General features: G+C 40.2%; 1 protein-coding gene across 2 annotated transcripts in view; it reads left to right on the top strand.

The window, feature by feature from the left end:
- Positions 1-16710, top strand: part of zfhx4 (zinc finger homeobox 4) — a 240648-nt gene that overhangs the window by 83559 nt on the left and 140379 nt on the right. For both annotated transcript variants that reach the window (XM_080194061.1, XM_080194060.1), the window contains exon 4: positions 5965-6196. In XM_080194061.1, the coding sequence (XP_080050187.1) occupies positions 5965-6196 (232 nt within the window). The remainder of the gene's footprint in view (positions 1-5964; positions 6197-16710) is intronic.

The raw sequence follows: 16710 nt of genomic DNA, 5'->3' as shown, positions 1-16710 counted from the left end.
AGTTGTATTGGTGAGCAGATATTTTTGAGGGAGAGGATTGCACGGGGGGTGTGAGACGTGAAAATAAAATGAAAATAGATGAGACCTTTCATGTTTCTAAAGCATTCAACATATTCCTTTAATAAGTCAGTAAATTGTACTTGTTTAATAACAATTAAAGTAAATTATTGAACTTTATAGCATTCTATTTATTTTGAACAAGGTGAAATATTGCTTTCGTGTAAATATCTCAGCAGTTCAAGAGTTAAATTGCGTGCCTGTCATAGAAGTAAAGAATTTTCCTCATATGAAGGAGACGGTTTCAGTAAATTGTGATTTGTTCCATTCCTTTCTCAGACCACATCAGACGGTGTCTGAGAACAGGATGGGATGGATCACATGGCTAAAGGAAGGGAATGCGCTCCTTGAAACATTTTTTAATGAGAGGATCTGAAAGCTTTGCTTGGTTAAAAAAAATCGGACAACTTAAGTTGATTTCCTGTAAATAGTGGTGGAATTTTTCTTTGTGCATGTGAGAGGGCCTGTACTGCACAGTCTGTGCTTTAGTTTGCTCGAAGTAAATGTTGAAAACAACCCAGTAAAAAGAGAATCGCCAAACGTGAAAATCGCTCACCGCCAGTGAACCATTAGCTCGGAAAGACTGGCTCAGCTTTTAGACCTATTCCCATCTTTCCTTAGATTTCCATTCAACATTAAAAGCAAAAGTTCTACCCGTTTGGAATAAAAATCAATATAATCACCCAATTAATATATTGTATTTTATCGGGTACCTAGGTAAATGTAGCAACTTTGTATTTTTGAATTTAAGGACAGAAGTTTTATGTTGGACTTCTCAACGAGGTAATCGTAATTGGTCCATAAAGTTTTCAAAGGAGAGCTTTCTTTGGCATCAACCCGATGTATATTAACAAATTTATGGCTTTTTTAAAAAGTGTTGTGCAACAACATGTTGCATGGCAGTGACGGAGGAAGTACATCTGATCTTTGTGGGAGGGGTTTGTCTTAGAAATCTCAGCTTGTGAATTTGCATTGTGTTTTCTGGGTCACTCAGCTGCTCTGCCATTCTAATGATCGGACACCTTTGGTGCGCCGCGGCTGCAACATAGATTTTCAGGTGGGATCGAGCATGTTTGGTGGCGTCTGGAGAACTCTGAAGATGTTAGAGGAGGGATTTGTGTCAGCCATGCCGGTGATGACTCGGTGATGAACCGTTAAATAAAATGATCTGTCCCCAGGCTAGACTGTTGGTCCTTTGCCAAGCAGTAATCCAGTACAATTAACCATCAAAGAGACGGGTGCGAGAGAATATTATTACAGATTGGTATGCAGCCACCTGAGAAAGCAGAGAGCTTTACAAGAGCAGCAGCTGAAAGCGATAACATTGTTGTATTATTGTGTTCCACTTCCTTGTATTTAAATCCTTATTGTGCTGTGTAAGAATAAGCCAAAGCCACTGCACTCATACAAATGTCACTTTCAGTTTGGAGTCCTTTGAAATTGCATATTTCCAGGTAGTATTTGCTTTTTGATGGAATCTGTTTATGCAGTTCTTAAATCTCCAACTGGCCTGCACAAGTGAAAGGAAATAGCAGTCGGCAGAGGTCATAATATAGAACTTCAGCTCTGGACAGTCATTGTTAAGATTCTCTGAAAAGATCCCTTTTTAAAAAAACAAGTATAACCACATTTGATTATATAATCTCAATAAATGTGCACTGGCCGTTTACTTTTTAGCGAATATCAGGGTTAAGATATTTCAGGAATGCCAAAACTTCAAAAAACAGACATCTTTTACTCTGTGTGGCCTTTTAACTGTCTTCATTTTATTTTCCTCACTTGTTCCAGTATCATCTTGATGATTATTATATCACAGAGGAATGCAACTTGGCTTGCTTGAAATGTACAGTTTTAGAATAACTATTTCAGCATTTACATAAATTGGTTGTTCAGTGAGATTGTTATAACACCAAAAAGAAATGCTTTGACAATTGGATTTAACATTTCACCTCAAATTCCTGTTGTGTACAAATCTCCATAGTTATAGTGTGTTGTTACCCTGTTAAAAATGAAAAAAAAAATTCTAAAATGCTGGGAGCTCGAAAGTGTTATTTTAGGGTGTTGGAAATGAACCCGTTAAGTATCAAGAGCCCTACAGCTCAAAGGTGATCAGTTTCTGAGACTTACAAAAAAAAACTGTACCATCGTAACCTCATAAATCAGCAACTCCAGTCTGAGAGCCTTAATTTGTAAAGCCTTTCACTCTGCCAAATTGCTCTGAGAGGGAACAGTTTCAAAAGGGAAACAATGACTTTTGAAATGTATTTGACTGTTTTTTCCTCCTTGTATGCTTTTTCTTCCTTGGAAAAATACCCCCAGTTTAGTTACCACCCCAAAACATAAACTCAAGATTATGTACATGATTTGTAAACAGCCTCCTTGAGAGAATCACAAATTGAAGTAATTGGTAAACTGCTGAATCAAGTTGAGCTCTGAGGTGAATGTGAATATAAAGGAGATGCTGTATAACTAACCCAACTAGTCCATGGATCTCTTTCCCCTGAAAGAAACAAAGATAGCAGTAATTAATGACCCTGACTCTGTGCCAAAAAAGCTTTATTCTGACAATTCCAACTTAATTAAAACTTAAGACATTTCAATGGCCTCAGAAAGCCCCTGATGGGGTGAACTCTTGCAGACTCGTGAGAAAATTTTGTAAGTTAAAGGAAAAGATCTGTGTTACCACTGGTGCTATGACTCTAATCCCTGACAGTCAAAGAATCTATTTAGCCATGTATTTTCTTTAACCGGCTCACACCTGCAGGCTTACTTGCACTTCCTCCACACCAAAGAAGGCGTTTTTTGTGTTTTGCGGAAGATCTGATAATAGAAGCCTTGTTGTTGCTTTTGTTTTTGTTCATTGTTCATTAGCCTGTGAGTCGCGGAGGCACACTTGATACGCTCAGCCTGCTTGGGGATATAGCTCAGCTGCTAGCATTTGAGGTGGCACAACATCAGCCCAGAAGGTTTGGCAAAGCATCTTTTAATGGATAAAGTTTGTTCAAATTAGGCCACTCAGCTAACAGGCCATTTTCAATAAGAGTGGCGTGCTGCTCTTTAATGCACTTTCCTCAGAAAGAATAGTTCGCAAAGTTTGACTCTGAAGGTTCAATGGGTGATTCACTTCCTGTTTCTTACATGCCTCTTTTTCAATTAACATGCTTAAGAAGTCCAACCAGGTATGTCCATCCAGTACTGAAAAGGGCAGCCCTGTTTGTGTTGCATGCAAGCACAACGGTTCTTAACAATTTACCCATTAGTTATCCAACACTAAAAAAGAAGCCCTTGAAATAACATTGGTTGCATACTAATTGAAGTAAACAGTTGCAGAATTAGCATAAGAAAAAAGAGTTTAATTTCATCTCTCCTGTAGAAAAAGCTTTTGTGTATTGTAGACAAAATCCACCAGTTCCTACTATCCCGAACAGAAAGAAAGACGTTGTTTGTAAGGATAGCAGAGGTAAATGGAAGTTTATGAAATCCATGGTGCTTCTCAGGATGATGTTATGTCCTGTTAGATAAGTTATTTCAGAGTAGGCTTATACAAGAAAGAGTACAATGCTTGTAAGTATATCTAACAAGTAAAGTGTAAGATGACAGTTTATAGAGATAACCAGTGTTTGTCCTTGTTGATGCCATTGTGTTTTTGAAAGATTAGTGATGAAAGACCTTCACTTGCAGATGAGCTTTCAAAACTGTTGCGTTTTTAATTGTAAGGTATGACTTGGCTCACCCAGTGTCAAGTGAAAAGACATTAGCTTGGGACCGCATGCACTAAATTCAACTACATCAACATGTACCTTTTAAGTTTAATATTATCCTTACTTGATGTATTTAATATATAAGTCATTTCCCACCTATCAACTTTAATGTTTATTTATGTAGCAAAATCTAATGACCAAAGTAAACAGGTCATGTTTGAGACATGTAATAGAGGCAGGTCCAATTTTGTCTTTTTAAAAGAATTTGGATAGTTATATGGGTACGATGGGTATAGAGGGATATGGACCAAAATGCAGGCAATTGCGGTTAGCTTAGGGGCTTCAAAAAAAAGGGCAGCACAGACAAGTTGGGCCAAAGAACCTGTTTCCATGCTGTAAACCACTATGACTATGTTGAACCCTGCTAAATCTGTAATATAAATTTTACTGCAAATGATAAGTGCTAGCTTTTTTTAAAAAATTGAAATACTGCACATTAATTTTCTTTCCCAATATGTATTGTCAGGAGTTGAAAGAACATTTATTTTGCAGATGGCATGTGATTTTTTTTTAAAAAAACTTGATTTTCAATTCTGCAGTGGGACTTTAGCCCCCAAAAGAGCGCACTGTTAATTGAGAGATGGAAGCTTCAGATTTATACGGGTAGTCTTGTAACTGTGCTCTCCATCTTAAACTTCCAAAAAAAAATATATTGGAACAAATGCTAAGTTTGAGTAGTGAAAGTAACCCTATTTAGCCCCTGACATATACTACTGCAACCAGATCGGCTTCGAGCTCACTGGGAAAAAAAAATCAACATTTCAAATATATCTGATTACAACTTATGGGAAGAACTGATGGCTCTGATCCCTGTGGTATCCTTCATTTACACAAATAAAGATTGTAGCACAAGTAGGTCAATGAGATTATGCAGTAAATAAACTGGTTGTGAATGGCAGTACACATTGACTTAAAATAATAATCAAATCAACATCCTTACAGGAAACTGCTTAGAACTTTGTTTTGTAAAATAAATAATGTTTATAAGTAAATGTGTCTGTGTGAGAGTAGCAAAAGAGTGTCTGCATATATGTATACATGTTCACTGAGCTTTTTTTTTGCATGTGTCTGATGTAAATATGTTTATACTGATTGTGTATGTTACTTTTTTCTTTATTCTTTCATGGGATGTGGGCATCGCAGGCGAGGGTAGCATTTGATGCCCATCCCTAAATTGTCCTTGAATTGAGTGGCTTCTAAGGCCATTTCAGAGGGCAGTTAGCAGTCAACACCATTGCTATGTGCCTGAAGTTACATATAGGCCAGACCAGGTAAGGATGGCAGATTTCCTTAAAGGACACCATGAACCAGACAAGTTTTTAGGAAAATCACAGATTGTTTCGTGGTCACCATTACTGAGACTAGTTTTATATTCCAGATTTATTAACTGAATTTAAATTCCACCAGCTGCTGCGATGGATTTTGAGCCCATGTCCCCAAAGCATTAGCCTGAGTCTCTGGATTTCTAGTCCAGCAACATTACAAGTGTGCCACTGTCTCCCCAAACCTCCCCAATTTGTGCATGAGTACTGTATGTACAGAATGTAGCTACATGAATCAGTATTTGTTATTGTGTATTGGGTCCTTTTACATGAGGTATTTGAAAGAAAAAATAGTCCCTTCCAGTCTCATTTGCCAGAATTCAGTGTTATCTGACTGCAGCTTTGTAACTGTAAAGTATGAGTTATGACGATTCTGTAGGATATGAAGTGTTCAGTGGAGCCATGTAGGATTTTCAATAGAATAGACTAAGATATTTTAGGCTCTATTAAATCAGTGGGTGTTTTTGATCAAATCTAATGTTGATCTTAATGATAGGTCACAGTTTGACATTTGGTTATCTTGCATATTTTCTCTAGGTTGGTTCTTTTTAGCCTTTAATTATTGCAGGTTTCCAGGCCAGCTTGCTTAGTTTTGTCTTTGGTAACACTAAGCAGACCACCACTCTGATGCAAACAGTGGATTAAATGCAGCAGTTAATCTCTCTTCATGGGTAACATCTTCTGTGTGAAATTGTGAAGAAACAGGTTTCCTCACTCTTTCTGGGACTCCGGCCTCAGACAATGTTTACAAGCAGGAATAACAGAGGAGAAGCAGACTGTTCCCATTACTCTCATTGTTCTCTTTTGGTTTTGTTTCTTTTCAGCATTTGCAAAAGCATGAAAGTGCGGCGAACTCCAAGTCGTGCTACTTCAACTGTGGCCTTTGCAACTACACCACCAAGGCTAAGCTGAACCTGGTTCAGCACGCACGGTCTCTGAAACACCAGCAGACAGAGAGCCTGCACAGGCTACAGTTACACCAGCAGGGGCTGGCACCAGAGGAGGACAATCTCAATGAGATCTTTTTCGTTAAAGACTGCCCACCAAGTGAACCTGGTGAGTACCCACAGCTGGCTGTCCTGTTACCAACCATCTCTTTCAGTACCCAGAGCTTGTCCTGCAATGTAAAACATGTTGGTTTTAATCCCTCAGACCATGAACATGTTGTTCCCATTAAGGCCTTCTCTTTATATCAGTAACATACGCAGTTCTGCATGCAGTGACATCTTTAGCAGGCATGCAGGAGGTTATGAAACTCTACCTTGGGAGGATCTCACAGTGAAATTTTTCCCCCCAGAGTGAGCTTTAATTTCCTTTCTCATGACTAAAGCAATTTGGCTTTCATTTAAAAGTTTCTTCGCTGCCAGCAGTTAATAAGTGTAACAGGACTGTAAAACTTTCAGAGACAAAAAAAAGATTAATAGTTTTATTTGAGAGAGACCTGTAATTTAAAACATAAGACTAGTCAGAGTCCATTATTCAATAATTCTAATATTAACAATACCTTCCAAACCAGGCGGCTCACTTGTTTTTGCTTTGGTTGACCCAGAGGAGGGAAACTGCTAACACGTTTTGAATGGCATTCCAAAGCTGAATTAATCTCTGTTCCCTAAAGTGTCCTGTTTATATATGAAATCCAGAAACAGATGGTCATGAGCTGAAAACCACATGCGAAACTTTCTGCATTAAAACTGCCCACATTGGAATTAAATGAGACGTCTGTACTTTTGGCTTTAATTATAACTGGATCAAAGGTGATGCAAGGATTGGGTGCTCAAGAAAGGCTTATTTAGATAATGGCTGTTATGCACTTTAAAATCTTTACATCAGCCCTGGGTGAAATAAAGACCATTGCAGATTTTGGTAGTCAAATGCTCTTTTGCTTATTGATTAGCTTAAGCTTTTAGGGCTGAAGTTAAATGTTCTACAAAACCTGCTCAAAGTGTCTAGTTTTAAATAATCTCAGTGAAACAATTCCAATGGTAGATTGTCGAACATGATATAGTCAAGGGATCAGCATATTGATCTTGGAGTTGTGTCTGATTACTCTAACCCAACAGGGCATAATTCTCTAAAGCATAAAGAACCAAAAAAAAAGCCAAATCTGATACTGGGTTTAGTTGGGAAGAGCATAAAAAACAGGGATATACGAATCACAATGAACATAAGCTTCCTTGACTTTATTCCTTTCACTGCATGTTTTGTAGCTCTAGGGATCTCTGTTAGAAAACATTTTAACTGTTAATATCAACGTGAGAAAGATAAATTTGAACGTTCAGAAAGAGCTTGCACTGATGTCAGCAACACTGGTCTCGCACACGAGAGTCATCTTTGCGGATGTTGGCCAATCGACAGAGACACCAATGGACATGGATATTTGCTGCAGATTTACAGAGATTCTGGTTTTTAACAGTTTCAAAGGTGGGATCTCTTTGAGACTATCTGGAAAGAACTTGTTGAAATTTTACTGATATACACACTATATTTGAGAATCCGTTGATGTGTCAGTGCTGCTGGACACAATGTGCTTATATTGTGCTTTTCTGTTGGGCCAGTATGTATCAGAAGAAAGGGCTAATACTTTGCAAAATAATTTTCCTTTTTTTCAGTTCCTACATTGCCTCAACCTGATGTTAATAAAGTCATTGACCTCAAATTGATTTTGTTTTTAACAGCATTGTTCCAAATTATTGGGCAATCTTACTTAATCATCTTTTAAATCCTTTTTTATAAAGCACTAAGAATTGGAGAGCCAATCCTTGACCTCCCCCAAGGCTACCATTTTGGCATGTGTAATATGGGCAACAACAGCTGTGGTTTCCAATCCTATGTCTTTACCTTGTCTTCATGGCATTGCAAAAGCTATTAGTATTTCCTTTTTCACTTAACTATGGAAACCTAAAGCGTAATTAACGGTGCATACCCTTAACTATATTGAAAATTGTGTTTGAAGTAATTTTCAAAACAGCATTTCTAAGAAAAAACATTAAGTAACCTAAGTGGAGGGGAAAAAAAGCTTGAAATTAAAGCATACTATTTCACAAAAGTATTACTGTTTCTGGAGGAAAAGTCTAGTGTGAGATTCAAGTTTCTGTAAAAGTTTAATTGTTGTCTTGAAAAAAAGGAGACTTACAGTTCCTTTACTTACCTAGGGAATATAATGCTCTACAGCAATTAACACAGGAGGCTTCACTGTCTATTGTCAATGCAGTCCAAATTGTGTTAAGTGTCCGAAAAGTAACTATTGTATTTGGCTCTGAACCTAATCTCCAAACAGTCAGCACTGAGATTGCTGCTCTGTTGCACAAAATATAAAATCTGTTCTTGTGTCTTATTTGGAGAGTTGGATTTGCACTTATTTGTACGGTTTGCAGGAGGGGTTGGCGGGGGAGCATCAATGGGAAAAATATGGAATCAAAAGAAGTGATCAAAGGTTTACTTTGATATGATGTCACTCTGATTACAAATGTGAAAATATCCTGGAGGATTCCTCTTGCATATAAGAGGAAGTTTAAAATAATGGAGCTTCACTCAAAAGCTGGAGTTTTTTTTTCAAGAATGTATAGACTGAACATAAGTCAGGTGGACCTTTTATTCAAATCATTGAAGTGGCCAGGGGAAGATTCAGGCAGCCACCATAAATGGCTCTTGGCATGTTTTTTTGAATAAAAATGCACAGACTAATGGAATCAGTGAAGCTTGTTACAAAACTAGTCATTTTTCAACAATTTCAATAACATCCATTGTTTTCTTGGTTGGGGAGTGAAATGGTGAATGGAGAAGAAACGTTTTTAAAAATCAGCTCATATTTAAATTCTCAGCAATTTACAGAGTTAATTTCACACCCGGTGTTATAAAATTCCTCCCATCACCATGACAAGAAGCAAACGTTATATGGATTCTAAAGTTTATGCAAGTGAGAATCTACTTCCTTTCCGTCCTTTATTCACACCCTGTACCCTCTGTACAGTATCGACATATAAATGCTTTTCATAATCTGGCAAGATAAAGTGCAGAGAAATGACTACAAATGTGAAATGTGATTTAAAAATTCAGTAGAAATATTTAGCTATCACTGTATGATTTCAGATTGTTTAAGAATTAGCAGATCATTCATTGACAAGAATTATATAACTCTGAATATTACTATGCTTCCTATTAGCACATCTCTGCTGAATAGTACTTTTCAGTCATTTTATGCAAGAGAAACCTTTCCTGATTCAAAGCTTGCCTTCCCAACTCTGACAGCTTGTCAAAAAATTATGAATACTCTTGAGAACAAAAGTTACCTTTCAAAACAAACCAATAAAAAAAAACAGAGACTGAGAAGAAAGAAATACAAAATGCTTTGATTGTTGTTCTTATTTGTTACAATATGGCTAGTCATTAAAGCAAGGCTGACGATAGAGGACAGTGCTGAAAGGTTCACTTGTACTGAGTGTGTTGCCCTCTGCCTTTTATCTCAAGGGCCATCCAGAATCTCAAGCATTTTCACAGGCAATGCTGGGAGAAGGAGGAAATGTCTTCGTACATTTGCAATCTTTCCCTCCCATCATCAGTCCTGTATAAAAACGAAGATCTAGCAGCTGCCAGCTAAATGCAACTTAATGAAAGCTTTGTCGTGTCAGTGGACAGCTAGATTTGAACAGCAGCATGGGGACACAATGGTTAGCACTGCTTCCTCAAAGCACCAGGGATTAATGCTGAAATCAACTTTTCAGGACATGGGTAGGAGAAAATAAGTTTTGGTTGCCATTCCTAATTGTTTTCCAGTGAGGTAGATGGAAAGTGCTTATGGGCAGCCTTTAGATCAAAAGGGAATTTTCTTCACCTGTAATGCCCTCCATAATCTTCCAACAACATTTCTACTCGCGCGTGAAGAATATCCACTTAAAAGAGATGTCAGCACTTGTCAGGGCCTTTGGAACTGTACCCATCCCTGTCTGAATCACTGCCTTCAGGAGAAGATGGATACAGCCGGAAAAAATCTTGTGTATCTTTTGAGAAGGAGTTTTAATAAAGAGCACTGCTACATCTGTGAGTACAACTGTGAAGCCATTGCAGACGCATAAGCTCCAGTGAAGATTGCCTAGATCGGTTCCTGGGTTGAGAGGGTTGACCTATGATGAGAGGCTGAGTAAATTGGGCCTATATTGTCTGGCATTTAAAAGAATGAGGGGCGACCTCTTGAAACACGTACAATTCTGAAGGGACTTGATGGGTTAGACGCCGAGAGATTGTTTCCCCTGGCTGGGAAACCTAGATCACAAAGGCACACTCAACATACGGGGTTGATTATTTAGGACTGAGATGAAGAGAAATTTCTTCACTCAGGAGGTTGTGAGTGTTTGGAATTCTCTATCCTGGAGGATTACAGATGCTCCATCTTTGTGTATTTAGGGCTGAGATATATAGATTTTTTATCTCTCAGGGAATGTAGGGATATGGGGAACAAGAGATAAAGTGGAGGGAAGGCAGATGATGAGCCTGGATCGTATTGAAAAGCAGAGAAGGCTCAAGGGCACACATGGTCTACTCCTGCCCTATTTATTGTGCTAAATTTCAAGAAGCATGGAGAATTGAGGTTATGCAGTCTCAGGGCATTGTACCTTGAGCATGAAACATTAGCTGTCATGTATGTCCCACAATGTGACACCTATGAAATAATAAAACCTTTCACAGTACTGTCCACAAGACTGACGTTACTGTGTTTATTTATAGTGAGTTTTCAATAAAGCTCAAAAGCCAGAAATTAACCATAATTTCTAATATTTAATTTGATGGAAGGAAAATCAGGTTGCTTTACAAGCATGCAATTTGGCCCACCTAACTTTCTAGAATTTACTCTATCCAGGTGATCCAGGAAAATTGTAAATCTTAATTGTAAAGCTGAGTGTTAAATTTAGAATGATACACCGTATGGTGAATGCTAAATATAGTGGCTCACACATATGTTAAGTGTAAAGCAATATTTGTTCTGCACCATTTTACCTTTAGAAACACAGTTTGGAACAAAAGTAAAATACTGTGGATCCTGGAAGTCTGAAATTTAAAAGCAAATGCTGGAAAGAGTCAGCAAGTCAGGCAGTCTCTGTGGAGAGGAAAACAAAGTTAAGAGCCACAACATTTGGCACTATATCAGCAGATTTTCAGCACTATGAATGACATCTCTTGAACCCACACTGCTGGTGTGAGGCATGCCAGATGCCATTTAGTGACCACTTTCAGTGCAGGCAGAGGAGCTTGTACTCAAAGTACAAAGCATCGGTCGTCGTTTAATGCTAATCTGATGCCAGCATTGCTACTTTCAACTTAAAACTCTACTAAGACCCTCTATTAACCTTGTAAAACTGAACACTTATTCAACAGCAGGAAGGACTCCCACCACAAATCATCCATGTTATTTAAAGGTATCATCGACGACAAGTCTAAAGGAAGTATAAGAACAGAAACATCTGGAGGTAAAAGTGCAAAAATCACCAAAGGTTGTAAGGTAGGTTGAGAAAGTTATTAAAAGAGAGATGAGATCCTAGGCTTTTTAAGTAGTAGCACAAAGTATAAAAGTAGGAAGGGACCATGAAACTTTATAAAACACTGGTTCGGCCTCAACTGGAATATTGCGTCCAATCTGAGCACCATATTTTAGGGCAAATGTGAAACCTTTAGGGAAGATGCAGAAAAGATTTATGAGAATGGATCCAAGAATGTGGGACTTCAGTCATGGGGATGGATGGCTGAGAGGAGAACAGGCCCAACTTCTCCATCGAGAAGACGAGGTTGAGAGGGGATCGATAGATATGTTCAAATAAAGTTAAAGTGTATTTATTAGTCATAAGTAGGCTTACATTAATGCTGCAATGAAATTACTGTGAAAATCCCCTAGTTGCCACACTCCAGCGTCTGTCCGATGCAGTGTGGGAGAATTTGGCATGGCCAATGCACCTAATCTGCACACCTTTGGAGCATGGGAGGAAACTGGCGCACCCGGAGGAGATCCACACAGACACGGGGAGACAGTGACCCAACCTGGGAATCAAATCCAGATCCCTGGTGCTGTGAGACAGCAGTGCTAACCGTTGTGCCACTGTGCACTAATGATCATTTAGGCTCCAGAGTAGATACAGCATAAATTATTACCATTGTTGGAGGGACCGGGATCCAGAGGAGACAGATTTAATGTGATTGACAATAGAACCAATGGCGATATGACAGAAAGCTTGTTTGAGCAGTGAGTGATTAGGATCTGGAATGTACTATCTGATAGGATGGTGGAGGCAGATTTAATTGTGTCTTTCAAAAGGCAATTGGATAATCACTTGAAGAGTGAAATTGCAGATATACTTGTAAAAGGGAGAGCAAGTGGAACTAGCAGATTTACTTTTGCAGAGAGCTGAAAGGAATCAATGTGCAGAATGGCTTCCTTCAGTGTTGTAATTATTCTAAGATTATACCTTCAGGTTAGTTGCTAATTGGTTTCTGCTGGTTTTTGCTAAGTTACTAGAAATGTTTGGTGGTTTCTACTCTTATTTAAGGTTGGTAAGGTTTACTGGGACTGAACAAAGAACAACACAGCACAGGAAACAGGCCCTTCGGCCCAACAAGCCCACGCTGCCATCTTAACAATGTGTTTTTCCTCCTCCACCCTTGACCCATGTCTATGCTTATGGTACCCCCATTGGAAATCAGATTAAGGGGAGAATAATTTAGGGACAATTTGTTACACCAATCAGCCTAAGAGCTCATCTTTGGGATGTGGGAGGAAACCGGAGGAAACCCACGCTACCACAGGGAGAATGCGCAAACTCCCACAGACACAGGCCCAAATCCATGTATCTGCACAGCTAACAGTGATAGTCACTGAGCTGTTGTGGTGCCTATCTGCTGGTCCAGTTTTAAGCATACACAAACAACGCGAAGTACTAGGCTACTCTCGAAACATCCACGAGCAGCCCACGCACGACCCACCGTGTGCATGCCCCTCGTTAGACAACAAGGTGGACCGACACATCTGTGGAGTAAAAGAGAAAAAACATCAACACATGTAGCATTAGGTTTCCAGTAACGTCCCAAGGTTCTGATCCTTATTTAAAACAGTCTCCTATAACCCTCCATCCCTGCTTCACTCATGTGTCTATCTAAGTAAACCTTAAACAAGTCCAGTGTGCCTGCCTCCACCACCTTACTTGGCAGTGCATTCCATACCCCACGACCCTCTGTGTGAAAAACCTCCCTCTAGCATCCAAATTATACCTCTTCCCCCCTCACCTTAAGCCCGTGGCCCCTCGTGTTATTTGTCTCCAATCTAGGAAAAAGCCTGCTACTGTTTACTCTATCTATGCCCTTCCTTATTTTATACACCTCTATCAGATCCCCCCTTAATCTCTGCCTTTCTAAGGAAAAGAGCCCCAGTTTACCCAATATTTCATCATAACCCAGTCCTTCCATACCAGGCAGCATCCTGGTAAACCTCCTCTGCACTCTCTCCAGGGTCTCCACGTCCTTCTGGTAGTAAGGTGACCAGAACTGGATGCAGTACTCCAAATGCGGTCTAACCAACGTTCTGTACAACTGTAGCATTAGACGCCAGCTCTTGTACCCTATTCCCCTTCCTATAAAGGCTAGCATACCATAAGCTTTCTTCGCAACCTTCTCCACCTGTGTTGCCACCTTCAGAGACTTGTGCACTTGCACTCCCAGGTCCCTCTGCATTTCTGTACTCTTAATAGGTCTACCCTTTATCATGTAACTCCCCTCTACAGTATTCCTTCCAAAATGCATCACCTTGCTTTTATCAGGATTAAATTCTATCTGCCATTTATCTGCCCAATATATCAGCCTTTCTATATCCTGCTGTGTCACCTGACATTCCTCCTCGCTATCCGCCAATCCTGCCATCTTTGTGTCAACTGCAAACTTGCTGATCACACCACGTACACCCTCTTCCAAGTTATTTATATATATTACGAATAGAAGAGGCCCCAGTACTGAGCCCTGCAGCACACCACTGGTGACAGACCTCCAGCTAGAAAAGGACCCTTCCACTACTACTCTCTGTCTCCTGTTGCCTAGCCAGTTTTCAATCCATCTAGATACCTGTTCCTGTATCCCACGAGCCTTAACCTTTTCTACCAACCTACCATGAGGGACTTTGTCAAACGCCTTACTGAAATCCATATAGACGACATCAACGGCTCATCCTTCGCTAACCATTTTTGTCACTTCCTCAAAAAATTCTACCAGATTCGTAAGGCAAGACGTCCCATTAACAAAGCCATACTGCATATCCCTAATCAGATCGCAACGCTCCAAATGCATATACATCCTATCCCTAAGAATTTTTTCCAACAACTTTCCTACCACTGCCATCAAACTCACCGGCCTATAATTACCAGGGTTATCCCTACTGCCCTTTTTAAACAGCGGTACCACATTAGCTATCTTCCAGTCCTCTGGGACCTCACCTGTAAGAAGTCTGACAACACCAGGTTTTAGTCCAACCTATTTATTTGATAATATACTCACAAGCTTTCGGGGTTAGCCCCTTCGTCAGGTGAACCTGACGAAGGGGCTAACCCCGAAATCTTGTGAGTATATTATCAAATAAGTAGGTTGGACTAAAACCTGGTGTTGTCAGACTTTTTACTGTGTTTATGCCAGTCCAATGCCGGCATACCCACATCATGACCTCACCTGTGTCCAAAGAAGAGACAAAGATTTGCATCAGAGGCCCAACAATTTCATCTCTCACCTCCCTAAGCAGCCTGGGATAAATGCCATCAGGCCCCGGAGCTTTATCAGTTTTTATGCTGCCTAAAAACCCTAACACTTCCTCCCTCATAATAGATATTTCCTTCAACTGGTCTACAGCCCCCTCCAAGACATTACAAGACACCAATCCTCTCCCCTTCGTGAATACTGACGCAAAGTATTCATCCAGGATCTCCCCCATTCCCTCAGTCTCTATGCACAGTTCCCTTCCTTTGTCCCAAAGAGGACCGATTTTCCCTTTAACCACCCTTTTGCTCCTAATATAAGAGTAAAATGCCTTTGGATTTTCCTTAATCCTATCCGCCAAAGCCATTTCATGACTGGTATAGAAAATGGTGAAGGCCTTGATCTCTCTCCATGGATTTGATTCAAACCAAGTGTTCTCACTCACAGGTTTGTCGTTGTCTCTTGGCTTGCAGCATGATGGGAAGAAGCAGCAAAAGTGACACGAAGAAAGACAATCTGCTTGAAGAGGGAGGAGGATATCAGAGACCTGGGTTCAATTCTGATCTTTAGTAACTGTGTGGAGTTTGCATGTTCTCCACGTGTCTACATAAGTTTCCTTCAGGTGCTCCGGTTTCCTCCCACAGTCCAAAGATGTAAGGGTTAGGTGGATCAGCCATGCTAATTTGCTCCTTCGTGTCAGGGAGATTAGCAGGATAAATACGTGGGATTATGGGGATAGGATCTAGGTGGAAGGCTCGATGGGCCTACTGGCCACCTTCTGCACTGTAGAAATTCTATGTCTCAACTTATCAAACAAACTGTTGGGGAGTACAAGCAAAAATTTCACTGTCTGGAAGTTCCTCAAAGACCCGTGTAGTACTCTGCAGAGCACGTGTCAAGAAATGTCATGACCTGGTTCATTCTGCACAATTTCACCATCAAAATGGGAACACGCCTTGCCACCAGTTATTCAGCAATCAACTGAGGAAGAGGAGGAGCAGATGGAGGAGGCAGTCATTATAGCTACTTTCTGAACAGGTGGTTAGTCTGACTGTGGTGCCAGTGAACACAGCCCCAATTCGCCATTCACCAACAATCTCACATCTTACCTTCCCTCTCTTACTGACCGTCGCAGCATTCTCTTGGTCACAACACTGAAATAAAAATCAACACTAACAAACCTTCTAAACCAAATTTATCAATCTATCCAATAATCCACGCCAAAGTTAACAAATCAGCTTGCACAATCTTTTATTGTCTTTTCCCATTTGCCTTTGCCTGCCCTCGTGTTTGTATGGAGTTCTACCCCAGTGGCTGCAACGTGGCTGGTGAAACACTGCTGCCTTTCAATGGGGGAGATTGCATATGGCCTTGAAGGATGATCTGGAGCAATCTGGGCCCGGATGGCTCAGCTTTGGACTGATCATCTTAGTATGCGATGGCTGTGTGCACTCACTGGCTGATGGGCAACAGCAAGGGCACTGGCAGAGTGGGAAGGAGAATGCTATTGTCCTGAGGGTGGGCAACAACAGATGTGTGCTCCTTTAAGTTATGTGCTATGCCAGTATTTAACCTGGTGGTTGCAAGTGGAAGATCAAGTGACAGGATTTCTTCATCAGTTTTGTTCATCTTCGAATTTTTGCTCCTGTACCATTACGTGAACAGCTGAGTTGGTTATCTGAAAGGAAAAAGACGAGGAGGTTTGTGTTGAGGGAGTGTCGGGGGTGGGGGGAAACAAGAGATGCATCCTTAGACCATCTGCAGTTTGTCAATTGGAAGAGACTGTGGGATGAGGGGGAGATGGGATGCGAGAAGGAGGATTAACTATGAGCACATCATCTTTTCTGGTCTCTGCT

The sequence above is a fragment of the Carcharhinus amblyrhynchos genome, chromosome 8 (genome assembly GCF_965287045.1).
Source record: "Carcharhinus amblyrhynchos chromosome 8, sCarAmb.v2.hapA, whole genome shotgun sequence".
NCBI classification, from domain to species: domain Eukaryota; kingdom Metazoa; phylum Chordata; class Chondrichthyes; order Carcharhiniformes; family Carcharhinidae; genus Carcharhinus; species Carcharhinus amblyrhynchos.
Note: the sequence above shows the minus strand (reverse complement) of the source record. Positions and strands in the feature narration are given on the sequence as shown.